Consider the following 24,815-nt stretch of genomic DNA (forward strand, 5'->3'; position numbering starts at 1 on the left):
AGGCCACAATCCTCCTACTTACCAGGACATCAGGCCACAATCCTCCTACTTACCAGGACATCAGGCCACAATCCTCCTACTTACCAGGACATCAGACCACAATCCTCCTACTTACGCCTTCCACCACAGCTGGAATGACAAGTACTGCTTCCACTTCCGGTATATTAGTGGAGATAGGGATCTCATCATCTTTGTTCACCGAAGCTGCCCTCAAACCACAAACCTTCCCATCTCTGCCTCCCAAATAGCTGTACTTACAGGAATATGCTAACACTTGCTGCCATAAAACTATCTTAAATGCAGAAGTATCACACAAAAGACCCATTCCAACTGGGAACAAATATAAATATGTGCTCATGGCACTTGTGAAGGCCAAGGAGATAGTTTTGGTGTAGACTTCACCCAATGGATACACAGGACTTTGAATAGGCACGGAACTTCTGTTGGTGTCACTCTCTGGTGGCTGGAAATGCTTCATGCTCAATGTAATCAGCAGGGCTCCTGTCATCAGAAAGTGCATTCAAAGCCTACTTGACAAAAAAAAAGTGTTTAATCTTCAATATTAAAGGATATAACATCATGAATATACTGTCTGTCTCTTGCTCGCTGGCTCTTGCTCTCACTCTCACTATCTTTGTAGTACTAAGGACTGAACTTAGAGCTCCAAGCACTACTATACTGCTTAAGCCATGCTCTCAGTTCTTTTTTTAGTTTGTTTTTCAGATAAGAGCCTATTTGCCCAGGATGGCCTCAAACCAAGATCCTCCTACCTCTACCTCCTGAATAGCTGAGATGATAAGCATGTGCCACTACACCTGTCTAAAACTAGTTTTCTTTAACTTAAAATAATGATGATGATAATAATAATAATAAAGAAAAGGAGAAAGGATTGGACTGGACTGGAAAAATACACCCATTGAAGTGATGAGTCTGGAAAAAATATTTCACTCAATTGATGATGGCAGTTAATGTGTGGTCTGGGAAGATGAGGGGGAAATGGAAGATAATTTCATGTAAAAAAAAGTTTTAATATTCTAGAGTAAGATTTCTGTATTGCTTTGATATGACACCTATATGGTTGCAAACAATGACACAAGCCTAGAATCACAACCCAATAGAAATATCACTGCTTAAAACCCTAAGTGATGGCTCCCTACCTGTAGCCACTCCTGAACTTTACACAGATAAACTATAAAGATCACAGGCACCCAAAAAGCCCCCATTTTATGCTCATTGCATGACCTCAGGGCTAAGAATGGTCCCTCATCAGACCTATTCCCAGGCTTAGCTGCACCTCCTAACCCATGTCCCAGCTTTCCTCCTTCATTAAGATAACATTTAGCAAAGCCGCTATGAAGCCAGCTCTGTTCACTTCCCATTAACTGTTACTGCATGAGCCTTCTCTCCTTTATTCCTAGACAAATAAACAGAAATAAAAATCCAATTTGGGGAGCGACTTGATATATCTGAAGTTAACAAAACCACCTGGGCTTTGACCTGACAGGTCATGATGAGTAAAACCCTTTTCATGAGCAATATTTTGCTTCAACTCCAACAGGGAGACAAATAAATCTGTAAAGCTGACTGAACAGAAATGCAGCTAAAGAACACAGGCATATATTAACTATTTCCTTCCTGCCAACCCCAGAGTCTTCCTGCCCTACAGTTCCTGAATCTATAACTAAGATCAGCAGCTCTGAAGTCCAGCACTGGACCTATGGATGAATGGTGACAGTTCAAATTGGGCCCATGATGTAGATGCTTTAAACCACATTTTTCATGTGCTTGTTCCTTCAGGTGAAATAATACAGAGACTCACTTCCTTTCACCCTGTTGTCCAGGAAACAAAAAGGTATGCTCACCAGGTACTGGTGGCTCACACCTGTAATCCTAGCTACTCAGGAAGCTAAGATCAGAGGATCGCAGTTCAAAGCCAGCCTGTGCAGAAAAGTCCAAGAGATTCTCATCTCCAATTAATAACCAAAAAAAAACAAAACACACACACAAAAGAAATGGAAGCGGAGCTGTGCTCAAGTGGTAGAATGCCAGCCTTAAAGGAAAAGGCTAAGGGAGAACACACTGGCCCTCAGCTCAAGCCCCAGTATTGACACAAGAAAGTTCTTAAAAACTGGAAGTAAATAAATAAAATAAATAAAAACTAGAAGAAAGGAATGCTGGGACTTTTCTGCAGACAGGCCTCCCTTTATCCATGAGCCGGTTCTAAAGGACAAAAGCCCCCTAGACACAGCTTTAGACAATGACTCCATACCCACCCACCTCACCCTGCTCTGGGGCCATCCGCTGTCCGGTGATCTTTGTATAAGGTGAATGAATTGGGGGTTGGATGGATCTCAGGTTGAATTTGCCCACACAACTTCCCACAGCCTTACAAGCTGCTGGTTTGTAAATTCCCAGAGCAGCACACATTTCAAAAGTGAATTCTCAATCAATGCTGGAATCAACCACATGGACTCCAGATCAAAGCCCATTAACTTAGACGTCTCTAAATCAAAGCATCTTAAAGATCCAAGCTGCCGCTCTTTCCACATTGGTAACCAAATTAATAGTGACACCAAGGTAAACCTTTAGTTGGCATCAGAGTGAAGGTCAATAGACTTTTTTCCAAGAGCGACTCTTCTGACAACACTTGTATTCAGGGAATGTAACAATTAGATATAAAGCCCATCTATTTGGAAGGCCTTCTGAGATAATTTCACCCTCTCATATTAATGGTGAGAATTAATTTCTTTCCCAATGTCCTAGAACAGATGTTCACTGACTTTTCTGACAATCAACAGGGGTCTGAGCACTAATGGCTGTGACGGCTCTTTCTGAGCGCTTGCCCCAACCCTGATCTTGATTATCTACTTAGGGCCCACCACTGGGAGCTTCTCCATATATTAAAACAAATATGAATCAAAAGGTTAAAAAAAAACCATTGAGCAGTACAAATTGGCTGCTAACTATTTACACGGCTCAGAGAAAGCCCCTCTATTCAGCAGCTGGGCAAATACACCTGACACAGGTCTGACACCTCTACCACCCTGCCCCCAGTCCCAAGAGTAAGGCCACATCACGACTGCAAAGTGCCCTCACCAAGAATGGCTCAGGTACTCAGGCAGGCCAGGCCTTGGTGAGGAGACAGAATGGGACTTAGCAGGAGGCTAGACAGAGGGGCTAAGCCAGACTTCTATCCACTACTGTGGGGCTCAAGCCTTCTGATGACAAGGTCTTTATGCCAGGGCAAGTAGATATTCTCCAGAAGCTGATTTATCTACAGCTTGGTGGACTGGGGCTGCGAATGTGGCTTAGTGGTAGAGTACTTGCCTAGCATGCATGAAGCCCTAGGTTTGATTCCTTAGTACCACATATACAGAGAAGGCCAGAAGTGGTGCTGTGGCTCAAGTGGTAGAGTGTTAGCCTTGAGCAAAAGAAGCTTAGGGACAGGGCCCAGGACTGGCAAAAAAAAAACAGGATAAGGTAGCTCACTATGAGAATCTCAGAAGTCGTACTGCATAGCTACATTCAACAACAAGGACCTGAATGTCCTGAGAGCAGAATACTCAAGGCCATTCAAGCTTTCAATGGGGGTGAGGGGAGAGGAGATAAAAGACAGATGGTGTTTCCTCAGGCCAGCATCACAACTGTCCACCCAACCTTCACATCCAACTACCAGGGCCAAAGGATAGTGCTTCACCCCTACGAGCAACTCGTTTCTCATTCACCTCACTGTCCAAAAACTAAGATCTTAGGAAGTCTTCTTTCTCTTCCTCTAGTCAGGAATTTAATACAAGGAAGAAGAAAGGAGGTGGGCATGGCCTATATTCTCAGCACTTAAAAGACAGAAGACTGTGAGTTCAGGACTAGTGAGGGATACTTAGGGAAATTATCCTATCTAACAAAGTAAGAAAGAAGAAAGAGAAGAGGGAGGCAGGAGGGAGAATCCTTCCTACTTCCCCGTGATTGAGTGAGGAAATGGTTTTTTACCTCAAGCTCCCCCATGTAACTCTTCCTGTACCTGTTCACTTTCTGGGTGATCAAGTACCAGCTCCAGGACTTACTGGGGAGAAGTACCTGGGGAAACTGTACATGCCGGCCCCACAGTGTCACTGGCATCACCCCTTCTCCTCTGCCAACAGTAGCAGTGTACTCTGTTAATGGGCTTTAGCCATGGCCTGTGGCTGCCACACATGGCCTGGCCTTGGCTTGCTCTGCTCAGCCATTACAACCTTCAGGCTGCAGTGCAGTTTGTGCCAGGCTTCTCTGGGAGCAATTACATGCTCATCCACTCCCAACTTGTTGGCCTAATTTTGGAAAAACAAAATGCCTAAAATCTCTAGCTTACCTCCAATGTTGGTACCTTTTTAATCTTTTTCCCCCACTTTATAGCCCCTCAGTGGGAAATTGGAGCGGTGAGATGGAACAAGTACACAGCAGATGTGAGATCAAACCCTGAGCCCTTGCTGCTAGGCCTTTCCATCCTCACCCTCCCATGGGCCTATTTATGGTCACATGCTGCCCTATACAGGCAGGTGTGTGGTTATCTCTCTGATGATATCACCGGCTCCCCAAGGGCCAGGGCCAGGATCAAGACCTGCCTCTCCTTTCCCCCACTCTAGCTCTGCCCTCATAGACATCTATCCGGAGCCACCCATCACAACATCTGGGTTTGTAATGGTATCTGACATTCAAATTCTGAACTTACTGAAATGTAAGTAAGGGGATGACAAATCATAGTACCAAGATCCCTTTCATGCCTCATTACCTGTGTAGACTCTACTGGCTAATGCAGCATGAAGGCATGTCTCAAGCTTGAAGAGAAATTAATATCGCACAGGGGTAGATAACTAGAAGACAGCAATACTCACCAGGTGAGGCATCAGGAGGTCCACTGAGTATACGAAAGCAGCACCGAGGGTAAAGCCAATAGCCACGGGGAAGAAGGCAAAGGCACCGAAGTTCCCTGAGGATGTGGCCATTTCCACTGCTGGGGCCAGCAGAGACCAATAGGAAGCTGCCAACATGACCTGCAAAAGGCACAGCCAGCAATAGACCATTAAATCACCCTGAGGTCTTCCCTCTGGGAACCTCAGCTGCTTTCTGTGGTTCAAAGGGCACTCTGTAGTTTCTCAGGTGTTTAATCTCAGGCATAGAAACTATCCCAACCAAACAGGTGACCCCAGAATTAATATTTCTCCTGGAACTACAGTAGTAAAAACCCAATTCAGGACAGGATAGAGTTGACCTGGGATGAGGGAATCCAGTTCGCCATCATCTAGCCTCAGGCCCAATGTTTCTCAACTTGCAGAAATTTTGCACCCAAGGCAATATCTGGAGACTTTTTCCAATTGTCATAATAAGGGCACAGTAGTAGGAGCATCTGGTGAGTAGGGGTAAAGTGCTGGTATTCTATGCACAGCACAGAAACAAAGAATTGCCTAGCCCCCAGTGTCGATAACAGCATTGAGAAATCCTGTTCTAACTGAATGCTTCCAAAACAAATTGCTCATCACTTCATGAGCTCCACTACATTATAACATCACTCTAATTAGTACAGAGTACCTCCTTCTGTTGAGCTGAAATCTCTGTTCTTTTGCTTTTTAGCTATATTAGGTCTTTGTCTGATCTCCGTTGCTTCAAAGAAGGTGCCTTTCCTCTGTGATAAGTGACATTCTTGAAAACATTTGGAGACCACCAGTAGGCCAGTGTCAAATCAGTCTCATACATTTTCTGTTGCCTACAAAGAGAGAGGGCCAGGCACTGGTGGCTCACACCTGTCATCCTAGCTACTCAGGAGGCAGAGAGCTGAGGATCATGGTTCAAAGCCAGCCCGGGCAGGAAAGACCGTGAGACTCCTATCTCCAATAAACCACCAGAAAACAGGAAGTGGCGCTGTGGCTCAAGTAGTAGAACGCTCGCCTTGAGCTGAAGAGGTCAGGGACAGCGCCCAGGCCCAGAGTTCCAGCCTCACAACTGACAAAAAAAAAAGGCAGAGAGGCACTAGTATTTACCCATCACATACCATTTCCAGGAAGACTGACATTTGATCCCTGTCTTACCATCACAACCTCAGGAGGCATTATCTTCTACTACTATATGAAAATAAGGACAATGAATTTCAGTTGGGGTCTGGTGGCTCAGGCCTCTGATCCTAGCTACTCAGGAGGCTGGGACCTGGGCATCCTGGTTCAAAGCCAGCCCAGGCAAGATAGTCCATGAGACTCGTATCTCTACCAAAAATCTGGAAGTGGAGATGCGGTTCATGCACACAAAGAAAGAAAATCTTGAATAGTAACGCAGCTGCTCCTTTTCATGGGCAGTAAGTGGCAGATCCAGGGAACTGACCAAGCAACTCAATGAGGGGAGAAACGAAGGAGAAGGGAAAAGCTGCTCTCAGATCTCACCAAGGTCAAACTGATCAGAGGTGATGAGGTCTCCAGTGGTGGCCAGATTTAAACAGTCAACCACAACTGTTTGCTCTTGTCTATGCTATGACATCCTCATGGCTACAGTACACCCACCTTCTGACGAAACTACATGACAGTCCTCACCAACACATAAAATGTTGAATGTGTTTCTAAAAATTACTTAATTATGCCTTGCTTTTAGAAAAAGAAAACACACCTGAATCATCCTTCTCCAAAATAATATTCCGGCGACAGATGCAGAATGACAGATACAGAAGCCAAGAACAAACACATGCATAAATCCATAAATGCCACCATCCACACAAAACTTCCTGCCCTGGCCAAATTCTCCTTGGCAAAAGTCTTAATACTGCCCACAGAAAACTGCATCTGTCCCAAGACTCCGGGACCAAATGAAAGTACCTCATGTAAACCAGATGGGTGCTGCAGTTAAGCCAGGCCATACACACACAAAAAAAAAAAAAAAAATCAAAGGCAAGCCAAGAGCTCCCTGACCCCTACTACACCTCATCCAGCATCACCCACCCCTTTTCCAGAAGTGGCTATACTAGCTTATAGTCCAACAGCCCTTGGTAGCTCTCCATCAAAAATCACCTGCACAGTGACCCAGAGATGAATAGGTCCTTGAAAGACTGACCCATCTGTAACCTTTCTCCCTGCATGTTTCAGGGCCTCTGCTACATCTCAACTTGAACAATTCTGTAGCTGAAGAACCCAGATAATCACAGCATCCTTTAGACCCTCCCACACTCATCCCATGATGAGGGGATAGGGCACTCTCACATATACCTTTTGAACTCCTCCAGCCTCTGCACTCATAAATGAAATGAAATTAGGTATACCAGAGAGATACCTATGTGCACCTTCAGATCTATGGTAGTGCTATTCACAGAGCAAAGACAGGGGGCCAACCTAAACACCCACCAAAGGATGAAAGGATAAGGAAAATGTACTAAGTATCTATAATGGAATATTATTTGACCTTAAAAGGCATGAAATCTTTGGTACCAGTCCTGGAGTTTTACCTAAGGGTCTAGGCACTGTCCCTGAACTTTTGGGCTTTTGTTTTGTTTTTTTGCTAGTTAATTGGCATTAAGAGTCTCACAGACTTTCCTTCCTAGACTGTGTTCAAACTGTGATCCTCAGATCTCAGCCTCCTGAGTAGCTACAGGCATGAGCCACTGGCACCCAGCTAAAAGGCATGAAATCTTAGTTGCAACAACATGGGTGGAACATGGATGGAACTAGAGGACATCACAAATATGACAGGATCCAAAGTAATCTGAAAGCCTTTCCCTTAGAAGTAGAAAACAGAACTCTGATCAGTCAATGGATACAAAGTTACAATTAGACAGGAGGAATAAGTAAAAGGATGGGCACAGCTGACAACTATGTAACTAGTTACAAGGACTCTTCAATGCACTACAACAAGGAAATGAGTGTTTAAAGTTATCAAATACTGGGAATACTCTGATTAAGATTGTTGTATGATATATACACTCTGTACTTACGGACTGCAATTATTACTACATGCATACAATTACTATGCATCCATTTTAAAAATAAATGTAAAAAAGTCTACAATGAATCAATATCAATAACAATGGCACCAAATTGATCCCATGGGTGTTCTCTTAACATTGTGATATGAACTACTCCAAGAAAATCCAGAAGTAGAAAGTTTTGACAAGTAATAAACAGTGGTAATGAACCTGCTAAACATTTGCCTCTGGAAGATAAATCACACCTCACAAATTTACATCTATTAATAGCCCCTAAGTACCTTAGCAATAGATAGGCAAACAGTAATTAAGGAACTCACTGTTCATTCCCATTCTAGTGGAGCTGATGCTGGGGATTTCAAAACAGAAGAGATTACATGGTGAACTTTTCGTCTAAGAATCAACTTATCTAGGACTCAGAAGTCTTCACTGGAACGATCATGATTTTCACAAGATGTTCACATTACGGAAAGCCAGACAAAACATACACAGAAACTCCCTGAACTATTTGTGAAGCTTTTCTGAAAACCTAAAATACATTCTAAATAAAGAGCCTGTTAGCCAGATGCTGGTGGCTCATAATCCTAACTACCCAGGAGACTGAGATCTGAGGATTGTGGTTCAAAGCCAGTCCAGGCAGTAAAGTCCATACAACTCTTACCTCCAGTTACTCAGCAAAAAGCTGGAAGTGGAGCTATGATGCAAGAGGTAGAGGGAAAAAAAAAAGGAAGGAAGGAAAGGGAGGGAAGGGTAGGGAGATAAGGAGGGAAGGAAGAAAAAACTGGAAAGAACATATTAAAAACTAAAGATAATAAGCACAGTCTCAGAGGTTCAGAGAAGATTGAGGGAGGTCATCTCCACTGAGGGGTCAAAAGGCAGACAGAGCAAAGGAATGAAGCCATGGCACCCATGGTTTGCTCTGTAGGGTCAGGAAAATAGTGGGCCTGCAGCCTCCTTTTTATAGCTCAAGGACATCCAGATGGAAATGACCACCCTGGGACAGTAAATCCAGTCCTGAATCCAAACCCATTCCTAGCCCCAAAGCTACACATCATTTCTTGGATGTTTAAAATTCTTTGAAGTCTTTTTTTTAAGCAGATAAATAGATTTGATTAATACTTATCAAGACACTCTAGAATAGTGGAGGAAAGAGAGCATCCTCCTTAAACAATATTGGGCAACTGGATTACCAGCTGAATAAAAATCAAAACTAGATTTATTCAAAACTTTATTCCTATAACGCAAACAAACTTAATATAAAAGCTCCTTAAAAATCACAATTCACAATGTTACCTACTCAGTACATCTAATCAGAGAATCACTTCCTTCTAAGCTTTTGAAATGTTTATTAATGCCAACATGACAACATAATCCAATAGGAAACCTTACCAAAGTTTAAGCTGTGCTCTCCTGCACTCCTGCTAGAGGAACCCTATGCCCACAAAATCAAAATGCAGGGACAGGAATCCATGGGGACAGAGGACACAGCAGCCATAATGTTTTGGAAGGCAATCACTGACAGACACCCTGGGAAGGTAACACATGGGCCCAGGCAAGAGAATGAGAAGCAAAGTGGCTCAGTCCCCAGAATAGCCTTTGAAATGAGGGTGCAAATAGGCCCACAAAGGGGACCAGGGACCGCCTAGGGGACCAGCCTAGAACAGATGCAAACTGACCCTACATTCCACCAGTACCTGAAACAGCCAAGCAGCTGTTCCACCCAACAGTCAGCAACACCCACCCACCCCTGTCCAGCCAAAGGTGTCATGAAACAGGGGGAAAGGCAACTGGCTATACACTGGAGAGGGGACACTGGCACCCTCCCACACCCTCACCCCAATTCTACAATGGAAATCCAATGGGATAAAGGATCCTGGTCACAAAAGAGCTTTCTTCAGAAATGTCTCTGCCTAGTACCCTACCACCCACCTGGAATGTGTATTTCTCTTGAGGGCTCCTAAGTTTCAGCCTTAATGCCAGAGGCTGAAAGGGACTCAAGAAAATACTTCAAATCAGCAGACAGTTACAACCCTTCTCATGTTTCCAGAATAAAAATCCCTTCTGTAGTTCTTACAACTTAGCTTATAATAAGATCCCTGTTCTTGAAATACCATGCCACAGGGGTCCATTCTTTATAATGCTATTAATTGCCTTCTGGTGTCAGCAGTACCAGCACAGAATAACCAAAAACAACCTGCTACACACCTCAGTTCACAGTAGGTGAAGCTATTCATTTCTGTGTAAGTGCTCATTTTGGAACAATTTAAGCTCTGGAAACAGCAATGAATTTATGAAGAGCTACTTGAGGGAGACGTAAGAATGCTCTGGGGTGATGGGTGTAGTTAAGTATTCCTTTTATTATCCCAACAACAGTTTAAATACTGAAAGAAGATCTGAGCTATGAAACAAGATTTCCCCCTTCATAAAAAGTGGAGAGAAAATTATTAATACACATAGTTATTACCATGCAGTAGAGCGAGTAACAGTTATTCACACACCTCTAAGGAAGGAGCCCAGAAATCTACAGATGACTAGCAAGAATCTCAGAATCTGTTCCAGAGTAGGACTCCCATCAACTGTGTTCAAAAAAACAAATGTGGAGTCCAACTTCAAATGGCTACTGTGTAACTAAGGAGTCAACACAAACTTGCAATGCATAAAACAAAGACAATCATCATTCCCCAAGGGCAGAAGCTAAGGACTGCCTCTAAGTTCTGTCTCCAAATCAGATATTTATAATCTTTCAAGTCAACCAATAAGTAGCTGCCCATCAGTGGTCACTGTATAGCCAACATTATTCTTGACCCTGAGAAATAAAGGGAAAGTAGATCCAAAGTCCACTTGAGTCCTGCCTTAATGAAGAGGTAGCTGCACACCTAAGAGACTGCAGAAGACATGTGAAGTGATAGGCAAAGAGACATGTGAAGTGGTAAGTCAGGTCTACAGTCATTCTAAGTAATGAGGTACCAATGCAAAAACAGAAAAGGAAAAGTATAACCGCAAAAGGAATGGAAAGGTTCTTGAAAGCTGGATGTGGTTTACAAAGGTTACTGGCTGGGCAGGGCAGTGGGGGACAGGATCTGAAAAGACAAGCATGCGATGGGTCTGGCTAAGAAAGAGGGCATGCAGGGTCTAACGACTGGGTGTCCATGATTAGGAAGCCAGACAGCACAGCTTGGACTTCAGATAGTAGGTAATTAGGCTGCATACTAGAATCAACTGGGAACTTCAAAATAGAGATGAATATGACCATTTATACACACAAAAGGCCCTCAGGTGATGCCAGGATTGAAGGGTCAGCAGTATGCAACCACTAGGGTTGAGTGAAGTAAAGGAGACTAAGTTAGCATCAGAAATTAGATGGATGTCGGAAGGTAGAATGGAAACCCATGGGACAGGAGTGAGAGTGAAGAGGTGAGGATGGAGAGCCTGGGAAGAAGGAAGGAATTTGCATGTGACCCCACCAGATGTGGTCACCCAGGTCCCTTCAACCCTGAGTCACTTGATCAGAAACCCACGGTGAGGAACCACCTGAATTCTGCATTGAGTCAGCTTTCAAATCTGGCAGGTTAGGGACTAGTCATGACTCAAGCATGAATCAAACTCCAATGGGAGCTATATCTGAACTTAATGTGATTTTATCAACAAACCCTCATGATATATCAGCTTTATATAATTTCACAGAATTAAATCAAACAGCTCTAAATTATAATCAATTACATTCAGCTGCAATTATGGTTATTAATTGTCAAAGGCTTGCATGAATGACCTAACATTTCTTAGCTTTCACCCACCATTGCCAGTGATGGGCAGGTGCTTGGCTCCTATTCTCAAACTACAGAAGGGCATATTTGCTTAAAAAAAAAAAAAAAAAACCCTACCATATGACCCAGTAATTCTTCTCCTAGACAGTTGCCCAAAAGAAATAGAAACATATGTCCACAGAAAGCCTTGCACAAGAACATTCACAGAAGTTTTATTCATAGTAGCCACACACTGGAAACAATCCAAATGGCCATCACCAAGAGAATGGATAAACACACTGTAGTATATTTATAAAATAAAATACTCCTTAGCAATGAAAAGGAGAAAAACTCCTGTGCTTCTGGAAACATTGGATGAATCTCAAAATCACTTCACTGAATAAAAGAAGACCAATAACAGATGCACACATGCACTTATGCATATACCCTCTTATGCATGCACACACACACACACACACACACACACACAGTATGATTCTACTTAAGCAGAAGAGCATGCCACACTAACGTATGGGGACAGGGTCTTCCAGTTTTTTGTTTTTTGTTTTTTTTTGCTGGGAGGAGGAGCAGGATGGATTCTGGGAACAAGACCTCTCCCTGTGACGTCACAAGTGTCCTCTATCTCACTTGAGGTGCTGGTTATACAGGTGAGTTGTAGAATTCACAGGGCCACACTGGAGAGGCTTCCTCTGGGCACCAGGTGGGGAGAAGCTGAAAAGACTGGGCTATACTCTCTGGCCTGCCTGAAAACCCTTTGCCTGAGGCTCCCACTATCAGTAACTGTGTCTGAGGCCATTTCTCCTCTACCAATGAGTGAGGGTACCCTGATATGTTCAGTGGATACATACTCTGTGCTTTTTGTTCCATTTGCTGGAGGGAAACCCCAAGTCCTCTAAGCATAATTATCGCTGGTAGAAGACACTGTCTGTGAAAAAGAGTTGGGGTGGATGTGTAATCTAGAGGCCATGTGCTCCCAGGGAGGGGCCTGGTCTGAGACATGACATGGACACTACCTCATGTCAGACTGCTGGACATAAGGCTCTCTCTCCCCTCTGGCCATGGTCACTGGCAGGGTTGATCTGAACATTTTTCTGGATTTCTAGCCAGATTCTAAAGCCAGCTGCACTGTTCACTTCAAGGATATTGCTGTGTAGGCAGGAAATGGAGCCAGAGTGAAGTTCTAACCCAGAACAGCTGACATTCATGGCTCACACAGAAATGCAGCTTTCATTGTTTGTTAAACTTTACTTCTATTAAGATGGGGCAGTCTCTCACAAAGGACTTGGAGGATGACAGTGGAATTGACACAGGTTTTTCTAAATGTGGTTTTTCAAGAAAAAAAGGAGACCCAGATTTTTCATGGAACCATCCTGTTTGCTGGTTGGGACCAGTACTGGGGCTTGAACTCAGTGCCTGGGTGCTGTCATTCAGCTTTTTTGCTCAAAGCCATCAGCACTCAATTCATGGAACCATTTTTAAAATGAGTTGTTAAGCTACCCACTGATATAAAGTGCACACAGTCAAAAACTAAGATGTGATATGCTACAGAGCCATGCAACCCTTTCCAATCATGGTATTGAACAGAGCAGTCATCCCCCAAGTGACCCTGTGCCTTCCTTCCATTATGAATCCCTTCCTCCCTCCCTAGATACTCATCTCCTCAATCAAACATTTGCTGGCAAACTTGTTTGCAGTCTAGGATTTCATACAATAAGAACCAAAGGTGTTTACTTTGCTTGTACTCCCCCCAACACCCCGTGTGTTACTATTACTTGGAGATCCACCTATATTGTGTATTTGAATACTTGATCCTTTCATCATGAAGTAGTGATGCCATTATTTGTTATTCTACTTATTTGTTATCAGACCTTTGGAGATGGATTACAAAGCAGTGTAAGTACATGTAAAGTTGCAGTTAACACTAATATATAAAACTTGCTTATAATTAATGTTGCTATAACAAATCTCAGTTGGCCTGATGATGGTACATATTTTTGTATAGCGATCACATCTTTTAAGTTGTAGGAAGACTGGATGCCTTGATCCAATGGACATTATGTTTGACCTTGAGGTTCTGGAATCCACTCTGAAATGGTCCCCTGGAGTAGGCTGGGACAATCCAGTATAATCTCTAAGTAATGACAAGGTCTAGGCCCAGAGCTGAGAGCCAACCTATCCTAAACCAAACAATACCGGGCAAGCATAGCAATCATATCCAAAGAGAATTTGCAGCATCCATTCTCAGTGGCCACAGGTCCTTGACAGAGATGCCTTAGATGTTGTAAGTATTCACTTGCTAGCTCAGGATTTTTTTTTTTTGGGGGGGGGGGATCGGTCAGGAGGCTTGAACTATGGGCCTGGGTGCTGTCCCTGTGCTCTTCAGCTCAAGGCAAGCCTTCTACCACTTGAGCCACAGCACCACTTCTGGTTTTCTAGTGGTTGATTGGAGATAAGAGTCTCACCCAGGCTTTCCTGCCTGGGCTGGCTTTGAACCGTGATCCTCAGATCTCAGCCTCCTGAGTAGCTAGGATTATAGACGTGAGCCACCGGCACCTGGCTTACTCAGGATTTTTAATCTGTGCCAGGGCCAGGGTCTGAACTCACAGCCTCCTGTTCTCATGTGGCTCAACTGATGTTCTACTACTTGAGCCATACCCCTAGCCCAACATTTTTGCAAATTAACTAGATGCTCTCATGAACTTTTCTTCATTGGGCTGACTTCAACCTGTTATCCCCAGATCTCAGCCTCCTGAGTAGGTAGAATTGTGGGCATGAGCCACCAGCACCTGGCACCTACCTCCATAGTAAATATCTTAAAGCAATCACTCAAGATGTACCTGCTCCTCAAACATACTGAATGACCTAATTATAACTCAAATGTGTGGAAATAGCTGGAAAAGAGTCAGCTCCAAACCTGCTCCTGCTCCACATCTAAGCTCCCAAGTCCAGTGCACTCAACAAACATTTACAGACAAATGCCGTGTGGGGGAGACTCACCTAGACTGGAACACCCAGACCTTAGCTCCAAAGTCAAATACACTTAAGACTCCTCACCCACAAACCCACTATTTCAACCAGGTACAAGTTTAAAAGAAATTACTCCAGTTCTTTCAGATTCACTAAATAAAGGACTCCCAGAATCCTTCAGTTTGCCTCAATGATTAACTCCATGCAGATTGATTAAAAAGGGTGTGAACATGTTACCCCTGCCGCCTCTCCATGGCACCCAGCCACCCTTCTATCAGCACCTCTCACTGTGGGCATCCTGATGGACAATTGCGCCAGCTGGCCTGGCCTCCCGTCCCCATACTGCTCCAATCTGTCCCAGATCTGGCGGCCAAGGAAGCAGCCCCTGCCAGTACTAGAAGGAGGGGAGCAGAGACAGCTGTCTGCCTCCACTGAGAGAAAACTCTGAAGAATGAGGAATGAGCTGCTCCACTTTGCTCACAAGCACCAGCCTCTGCCTTTGTACCTCTCTTGGCTTGAACTAGCAGTGTGGTTCAAGGCCAAGACCTGAAAGGTCAAGAAGTAAAAAGGCCACATCTCATTCCAAACCTTGCATCCATTTGTGAAAATGTGGGTCCCTCCAAGTACTTTGTGTCCTAATGTACCTGAGAGATGAAAGATGCTGTGGGTGTGGGAGGGTGTGGGAGCAGTGATTCCAAGAGGTGAGGGCAAGAGCTGAGTGAGGTATGACAGGGTAGAACCACAGGAAGGCACTGGATGAAGTGTGAAAAAGCCCTGCCCTAAGCCAGTGCCAGTGCTCACCTGTAATCATAGCTACTCAGGATGTTGATGCCTGAGGATCATGGTTAGAAGCCAGCCTGGGGAGACAAATCCAGGAGGATCAAATCTCCAATTAACCAGTAAAAAGCTGGAAGTAGAGCTGTGGTTCAAGTGATAGAGTGCCAGCCTTGAGCCAAAAACCCAGTTAGAACTCAGGATCTCAGTTCAAACCTCAGTACCGGCGGGGAGGGGGGGGACCAGATGTAGAGGGGAAGAGGAGAGGTGAAAAGGGGGAGGACTGGGGAAGAGGAGCAGTGGAGAGGGGAGGGCCTCCCCTCTCCTGATTTAGTTAATAAAAGTAGAAGACATCCAGTTAAGCTGGATTTCAGATACACAATGGGCATGTTTTTAATATGTCTCACATAATATTTAGAACATATTTAAACACTCAATGGTTCTTTATCAGAAGTACTGTTGAACTGGATGTCCTGTACTTTAGTTGATAACCCAACTCCCACAGATGATTTTCTAAGCCTGCCTACTATGTTTTTTTTTTCTTTCTGTTGTTCTCCTTATGAAAGGTAGTGGAAAAGCAGAACTTTGGTATAAGACTCCCTGGGTTGTTCAGGTCCAAGAAGCCACGGTTGACCAGCTTAGAAACGCTGGGTAAGAGATTAACCTCTCTTCAGGATTACTACTTCCCCATATATAAACTGGAAACAGCAACAGACATAATAGTAATGTGTGCAAATAAGAATATTTATACAAAGAAAAGGTTTCTCTTTTTTTAACTCAGGGTCTTTTGCTCAAAAGTTATAGAAACTGCCCAGATGCCCCATAATAAATGGATTTTTTAAAGTTTTACACACACACACACAAACAGAATTTTATGCAGCCACCAAAAAAAAAGTGAAACTAGGTTATGTGCAAAGAAATAAGGAAATGGATGGATCTGTAAAGTATCATCCTGAACAAAGTAAGCCAAATCCAGACAGATAAAGGGTGAAATGTTCTCATGCAAATACATCAGAGACATATGCTTATATATACAATCAGGTTGACTGAAGTATAGTCTGCAGAAGTGACACTCCTAGACCTTAGAACAATTAACAGACAGGTAACAAAATAAGGAAGCTGAAACTAGTGTAAGGAGGGGAGAGGGATGATAGATAAATGGAAAAGTGAACTGGAGGCAAATGCAGTCAGAATACTCAACCCATGTGTGTGATAAAGTGAGAGATGTGAAATGACCCAGGGAGGAAGGGCAAATAGGATAGAAGAGAATGAGGAAAATGACTGTCCAGGAAATGCAATTCCAACTAATAAGACTGATGAAGCTGGTGTCAGTAGTTAATGCCTATAATGCTAGCTTACTCAGGAGACTGAGATCTAAGGATGGTAGTTCAAAGCCAGCAAGAGCAAGAAAGTCCTAGAGACTCTTAACTCCAATTAACCACCAAAAAGCTAGAAGCAGAGGTATGGCTCAAGTGATAGAGCATCAGCCTTAGGCGAAAGGCTCAGGTATAGAACTCACTTAGGCCCTGAATTCAAGCCTCAGGAGTGGCATTAAAAAAAAAAAATCAACTCTGTTAGAGAGCAGAGGGCCAGTAAAGAAACTGTTAAAGGGAAAGTGAGTGAAGGACAAGATAAATTACTTTAAAATGTGGAATCAAATTTCTCAAGCAACAATGGGAAGCAATTACTTGCAAGAGGAGAAGGGGGTCAATGATTCAAAAACTTAGGGCCAGAGCTAAGAGCTGGTAGCTTACAGCTGTAATCCTAGCTTACTCAGGAGGCCAAGATCTGAGGACTGCAGTTCAAAACCAGCCCAGGTAGAAAAATCCATGAAACTTTTTTTTTTTTTGGTTGGTTGTGCGTCTTGAACTCTGGGCCTGGGTGCTGTCCCTCAGCTCAAGGCTCAAGGCTAGTGCTCTACTACTTGGGCCACAGCGCCACTTCCAGTTTTTCTGATGGTTTTTTTTATTGGAGATTAGAGTCTCATTGACCTTCCTGCCCAGGCTGGCTTTGAACCATGATCCTCAGACCTCAGCCTCCTGAGTAACTAGGGTTACAGGCGTGAGCCACTGGTGCCTAGCTCCATGAAACTTTTTTTTTTTTTGTCAGTTGTGGGGCTTGAACTCTGGATTTGGGCGCTGTCCCTATACTCTTCAGCTCAAGGCAAGCACTCTACCGCTTGAGCCACAGCGCCATTTCCGGTTTTCTAGTGGTTTATTGGAGATATGAGTCTCACAGACTTTGCTGCCCGGGATGGCTTTGAACCAAGATCCTCAGATTTCAGCCTCTTGAGTAGCTAGGATTACAGGCGTGAGCCACCAGCGCCCAGCCCCATGAAACTATTTATCTCCAGTTAAACACCAGAAAACCAGAAATGGAGCTGTGGGTCAAAGTGGTAGAGAGCTAGCTAGCTTTGAATAGAGCTCAGGGACAGTGCCCAGGCCCTGAGTTCAAGCCCTATGACTGATAAAAAAAAAAATCCCTGAGGACCAATAAAAATGTCCAACAAGTCTAGCATTCAAAAAGTCACAGCTCCACATGCAGTTTCCTATTCAGGAAGCCCACCTGATTCTCAGATCTAGTACGTGCAGTTTTAACCAAACTTTGTAAAAAATATCAAATTATAAAAAGAAAGCCCCCCCCCAAATCCCCATGCACACACTACACAGCTCCCTCAGCTGATATGAGACACTCTATGTCCCAAGTGGCCATCACTTGTGTTGAAATCGTGGCATCTCTTGTTTCTCTGTCCTTCAGTTTGTGAAAATCTCCCTTCTGAAAGCAAGGTAAAAGTAAATGTTCTGGGGCTGGGAAGGTGGCTCAGTGGTAGAGTGCTTGCCTTGCATGCATGAGGCCCTCAGTTCGATTCCTCAGCACCACATAAGCAGAAAAAGCTGGAAGTGGGGCTGAGGCTCAAGTGGTAGAGTGCTAGTCTATAGCTGAAGAACTGAGGGACAGTGCCCAGGCCTAGAGTTCAGGCCCCACGACTAACAAAAAACAAAAGTAAATGTTCTCCATTGAGCAATCGAGTGAAAACCTGAGACTTGTTGAACTGCGCAGGTCTTGAGTGGCAGTTGGATGATGTCATCTGTGAGTCCCAAGCATGGGCAGTTTGCCCTCAATGGAGCCTCCCTGGAACCACAGAAGCACAGATACCTAGGCTCTACTAGACTGCAATTATACTTCAACAAAAGTGGAAACCCATATCACAGACAATTCGCATAGCAATATTACAAGCAACCAAAATGACAAGCGAAAGCCCAGAATGAGTGAAATGAAAGAGCGTGTGTCTAAATCTTAAATAGACTATGAGCTCATATTTTTAATTTGTTAATCATCTATAAAACTAAGAGAGGAAAGAAGATTTACAGTAAGAAGAAAGGTCCAGAGGGTTTTGTGAGAAGGTAATCAACTGGGCCCAGACCACAATTCATACCAATCCCAAATTCCATACCTTACACCAACCCCAAATGCCACAACACTAATCATGTATTGGGCATTCACTACGTACTGCTTACTGCACTAAATGCTTCCATTATATTTACTTATATCCCTGAGTAGCATGCCACAAAGGAGACAACAGCATCATCCCTGTCTTACAGATGAGTAAACAGGGTCACAAGTCTCAGCTTACACAACCAAGGAGAAGCAGAATCAGGCTCAAACCCAAGCCCCATGATTAGACATCCATTCTCATGCTCCAGTATCTGTCTGCTAGAAATAAGTCTCCACCCTCCAACCCTCCCACCCCCGTGTCCACTGTCCCTACCCTGAGCTCACCCCATGCACTGATGGTTTGAGACATTTCCTGACATGACTACATCCTGAGACGTTCATCAGAATTAAATCATGGGCAAATTTTCAAAATGCTTCAGAAATATAATGAGTTTGTGTTCAATTAGTTTCTTCCTTCACTGGGAGAATCAGCAAGACTAATTTCCTTACAGACTCGGTGGGACTGGTTTCTCGTTACCTGTTCTGAGAGCTCAGACTGACCTTCCAGCACACGCAGAGTCTGGAGAAATCAAGCTGGGCCTGTGTGCAAACATCCCAGAGAGAATTTCTAATGTCCACATGTCCATTCAACACTTGCATTTATAAAAATGTTTAGGGTACTTGGGCTAGAATTCAGGGCTTTGTACTTGCTAAGTACGCACACTAACACTCAAGCCTTGCCTCCTAACCATAAAAGTATCTTCAAGTGCCAATTACGTTCTAGCCCCTATTCAGGGTACTGCAGTTCACCAATGGAAGGGAGAGTCTCTGCTCTAGTCCTTCCAGGTTGAGGAGGAAAGAGGATAAGCAAAGAAGTCACTAAAATCTACAGATGAATTGGGGGGTGGGGAGGGAGGGTGTAATGCTAATCAAGGGGCTCATTAATCTCATCTTGGAAAGGGTGAAACATAAAAAAGAGGATAATCAGCTAGGTATGGTGGTGCACACTTGTAATCGTAGCACTCAAGAATTAGAGACAGGGAAATCAGTTCAAGTCAGGCCAAGGACAGCCTAGTCTACGTAGTGAATCCCTGCACTCACCCTGGGCCACATATCAAGACATTCTCTTGAAAAACAACAAAATATAAAATAAAAAAGCCAGTCACTGGTGGCTCATGCCTATTATTCTAGCTATTCAAGAGGCTGAGATCTGAGACTCGTGGTTCAAAGACAGCCTGGGGAAGCTAAATCCAAGAAATTCTTACCTCCCATTAAGTGGGGGAAGGGAGCTAGATGCAGAGCCTTGGCTCAAATAGTAAAGTAGCAGAGGGCCAGCTATAAGTGAAAAAGCCAAGCAAGCGTACCAGGCCTTTAGTGGTAGAGTGCTTGCCTAGCGTGTATGAAGCCCTGGGTTCAACTCCTCAGTACCACATAAACAGAAAAAGGCAGAAGTGGCACTGTAGCTCAAATGGTAGAGTGCAAGCCTTGAGCAAAAGAAGTTCAGGGACAGTGCCCAGGCTGAGTTCAAGCTCCAGGACTGGGAAAGAGAGAGAGCTCACACAAGGACTGTGGGAGAAAATGAAGGAGGGGATAACACTGTTCAACAAGAAATGGACTCATGAGGGAAGAGATGGCAGGGGTAAAACAAAGGAGGGGTAACAACGTACTATAGGATATGTATTCATTACCTTACTCATGTAATTGTAACCCCTCTGTACAGTATCTTCACAATAAAATATATATTTATTAAAAAAAGAAATGTATTCATTACCTTACTCATGTAACTGTAACTCCTCTTACATCACCTTTTCAATACAATAACATAAAAAAAGAGTATAAGATGCCGGGCGCCGGTGGCCCACGCCTGTAATCCTAGTTACTCAGGAGGCTGAGATCTGAGAATCACGGTTCAAAGCCAGCCTGGGTAGGAAAGTCCATGAGACTCTTATCGCCAATAAACCACTAGAAAACCGGAAGTGGTGCTGTGGCTCACGCGGTAGAGCACTCACTCGCCTTGAGCTGAAGAGTACAGGGACAGTGCCCAGCCCAGAGTTCAAGCCCCACAGCCGACAAAAAAAATAAAAAGTATAAACCCTAATATTAGCACAAAAAGAAATAAAATTTAAAAGTAGGGGAAATTATATGATTGGAATATATTATAAATGTGTGGAAACAATGAACTAATTCTCTGTATAACTTATATACACTAATAAAAGAGAGAAAAATAGAGATAGAGAGGCAGAGAGAGAGAGGAGGGATTCCCTTGGGGAAGAAACACACACAATGGCAAAGACCTGGAAAGAACCAGGGTCTCAGAAGAGGGATAGAATCAATTATTTAGAACTATTAGACCAGGCAACCTAGTCATTTGAGACATTCACAAACCCCAAAGACCAAGAGACACAAGGGCGGATCCCATGGACAGGTCAGACAATAAAGTCCAGCATGGATTCTCTTCACTACATGCACATAATTAAACCTACACCTACAGAATTATTGCAAGAATCAGCTGAGGTAATAGACAAGAACGTGCTTTGAAAAATGCAAAGCAATAAAGCAATGTCACTGACAGTGTTGGGAAACGCAGGAGCTCTCAAGATGCAAATATCCCTCGGTATGGACATATAAAGACACCCTCACTGCACTGAACACCACATAATCACAAAGTGTTGAACAATTTCAACTCTGTCATTTATTTAACGCTTATGCCCAGGTGATGACTAGGAGTCTCTTCCTCTGCCTTAAATACAATACTATTCTGTTTTGCACCCTCCTGGAGAACTCACTCAGCTCTGGGCTATCCTGCTTGATTTCTTCACAAGAAGAAAAGAGCTAATGTACTCATTACCTTACTTGTGTAACTGTAACCCCATTTATCACCTTTACAATAAATTTTTTTAAAAAGAAGAAAAGAGCTTCAGAAACAGAAGTTTCCAAAGAGATGCTAGACCCGAAAAGCCAAAGGGGACAAAAAGAAATCGCCCAAGCCGGGCGCCGGTGGCTCACACCTGTAATCCTAGCTACTCAGAAGGCTGAGATCTGAGGATTGCGGTTCAAAGCCAGCCCAGGCAGGAAAGTTCGTGAGACTCTTATCTCCAATAAACCACTAGAAAACCTGAAGTGGTGCTGTAGCTCAAGTGGTAGAGCGCTAGCCTTGAGCTGAAGAGCACAGGGACAACACCCAAGCCGAGTTCAAGCCCCACGACCGACAAAAAAAAGTGCCCACCCACAGGGGAACATGCTGCCTCCCCTTTGCTGCTGTCAGACACCCAGTTCTCCCCAGGGCCTGATGGCCAGCCCCATCACTGATGCATGCATCCTGGAAAAGGGAGCACAGTAGCCCAAAGCCCAGGTCAGATGTGGAATTAAAGCTAGGCCCCCTGACAGCAGAGAGCAGCTTATACCAGCCAGCTATCAAAGCACCGTCTCCCTGGGATTTGCTCTCTCTCCTCTGGAGGGCACAGAGGCATTAAGCAGTGAGGAGTGAATTTCTTCTCTGACACTGGCACAAGGTGAGAGGGAAAGGATTTCCATCTCAAAGGAGCCTTGAGATGTCTGGAGGTTCAGGAATGGGCCACTAATCATGGGGATGAGAAGCACAGACCCCCATGTGAGCTAGAACACTCTTCATTACCACTCTTTACTACCACAGTTCTATTTTACTACCCAAAGATAGGTTTGTCTCTGAGGTACTACAGGGATGCCTCTTCCTGGGATACTTGAAGTCCTGTTCCTCGGGTGGGAGCCATGAAGGCAAGAAAAGTGGAAGGAAGCCAAGAAAAGTATTCATTCCATCTGGTATCCCATGTGGCCCCCAGGCAGGTCCTGAGAATGGTAGCAGGCAGGAACTCCTCCCAGCCGGTCACTTAAGTCCTCCTATCTCCATCTTTCTCACCACCCTCATGAGAACAATGTGAGTGATAAGGACCTGTACTAGTTGGTACTGTTCCTCTGTCCTGTCCAGATGTCTGTTTAAGAAATACAGGATTTCCAGGCATCAGTGACTCCCACCTGCAATCCTAACTCCTCAGGAGGCTGAGATCTGGAAAACTGTGCCAGTTTAGACAGAAAAGACCACAAATGTTCATCTCAAAAAAAAGTAAAAAGCTGACCTGGAGAAAAATGGCTCAAGTGATAGAGCACCAGCCATGAACAAAAAGACTAAGGGAGAGTACAAGATCCTAATTTCCAGCTCCATTATTGACATAACAATGAAAAGAGAGAGAGGGAAAGGGAGAAGAAGAGGAAAAGGAAGAAAAGGGGGAGAGAGAGGGAAAAGGTGAGGGAAAGGGAGAGAAGAAGGAAGAGGAGGAAGAGAGGAAGGAGAGAGGAGGAGGAGGGGGAGAAGGAGGGGGAATAGGAGAGAAGGATAAGGGGGGAGGGGGAGGCAAGGGATGGAGGAGGAAGGAGGGGAAGGAAGAGGAGCAGGCTGTCACGCAGAGCTGGAAGGGATCTCCCTCCTTGCCATTTCACTGCCCAGAAGGAGCTGTGATGACCACAGCTGTAGCAGCTACTCTGAACCAGAAAAAAAAAAAAAAAGACAATCCTGTAAGACAAAGCAGTAAGCAAAAATGAACCCTGGATTCCTGGTGACTCCATGAATCTACTTTCCCAGCCATGCGTGAGCTCTGGAATTCTACGGGAGAGAGATCTTATATCTTTAAGGCACTGTTTTTCAGTTCTCAGTTCCTCTCAGTCAAAACTAATCCTAATGACTGCTGAGCAGCAGGAGCCATCACCCTCAGTATACCAACTGTGGGTGTCTGGTTACCATGGAGACCACTCCAACACATGCATATCACAAAGTACAAAACCCACTCATGAGAGGAGGGCCTGATATAAGATGCCCCTCTCCATTTTAGTAGAGTCCCCCTCAGACCACAAGCCAGACAGTGCTGCCTGCCCTTCCACAGCCTAGAAGAGATGTGAACCTGTGGTATAACTGAACCCCTTGGGCTCCCTTTACCATAAAGGACCACCAGCCAAGACTTTGGGACTTTCCAGCAGGACTCTTGGTTTCTCACTTGCCAGCTCCTTTACTTCCCTCTGCTCAAGGTCAAGGACTCATCCTTGCCTTTCCCCTAAAACAAAGCAAGAGCTTTCAACACGTATGCTCCAGGGAGCAGATCTATCTGCTACAACAGAACACATCTCCAGAGACTCCCCTCCATCTACAGAACAAACCTTTCCAAGGCATCCCTGGTTGCCTCTGTCTGAGCCCCCACCTACCTCTCTATATATATATTTCTCACCCAACTCAATCACTATGCAGACTGACCAATCGTGTGCTTCCAATCTGCAGTTCCCTCTGTATTCTTTTCCCCGCCCACCACTGCCCCATCCTCACCTTCCAAAACTCAGCTTATCTTTCCATTTGAACTTTAAGGTCCATGAAGTCTCTCTGACCCCCAACTAAAAGCAGCCTCTCTAACACTAGACTCCAGGCATCTTTTCATTTTTTATCACCTTCTTCATAACCTCATGCCCATGTGTCTCAGGACTCCTGAGGAATATGAGTACTCTCCCCAGCCCACCCTGAGCCCCTTGAAGCAAGCGACTGTAAGTTACAGCTGCTCATTCTCTCCCACAATGCCTTGCATGAAGCAGGTACTCACTAGATGGTTGTTAGTTTGGCCCAAAGGCAATTCTCTCCCTGCACCTACATTCCCAGCAGAAAGAAAACCAACAGCTATTGTACAAACACAACACGTCTGACCATATCTAAAATTACCCGGCCCTTGACAAGGCTTTGATTACTGGCTCCTCTCTCCTCTTGTGTTCAAGCCAATGCTAAAAAGGAATACTGTGTGATCCAACAGCCTCTCCACCAAGTACTTGGGTTAATAATGTGTAGGAACTTGGCCTTGACACACAAAATCTAAAGGACAAAAGTAAACAAATTCTCACTCTGGTCCTGTGTACTCAGTAAGAGTATGTTTCTAAAG

At 44.3% G+C, this 24,815-nt stretch overlaps 1 protein-coding gene across 4 annotated transcripts in view; it reads right to left on the reverse strand.

Moving 5' to 3' along the window:
• Slc39a11 (solute carrier family 39, member 11) overlaps positions 1–24,815 on the reverse strand; it is a 333,089-nt gene that overhangs the window by 225,127 nt on the left and 83,147 nt on the right. For all 4 annotated transcript variants that reach the window (XM_013037855.1, XM_013037857.1, XM_013037854.1 and 1 more), the window contains exon 4: positions 4,869–5,027. In XM_013037855.1, coding sequence (XP_012893309.1) covers positions 4,869–5,027 — 159 coding nt within the window. The remainder of the gene's footprint in view (positions 1–4,868; positions 5,028–24,815) is intronic.

Source organism: Dipodomys ordii, unplaced genomic scaffold (genome assembly GCF_000151885.1).
Source record: "Dipodomys ordii isolate 6190 unplaced genomic scaffold, Dord_2.0 Scaffold7, whole genome shotgun sequence".
Classification (NCBI taxonomy): Eukaryota; Metazoa; Chordata; class Mammalia; order Rodentia; family Heteromyidae; genus Dipodomys; species Dipodomys ordii.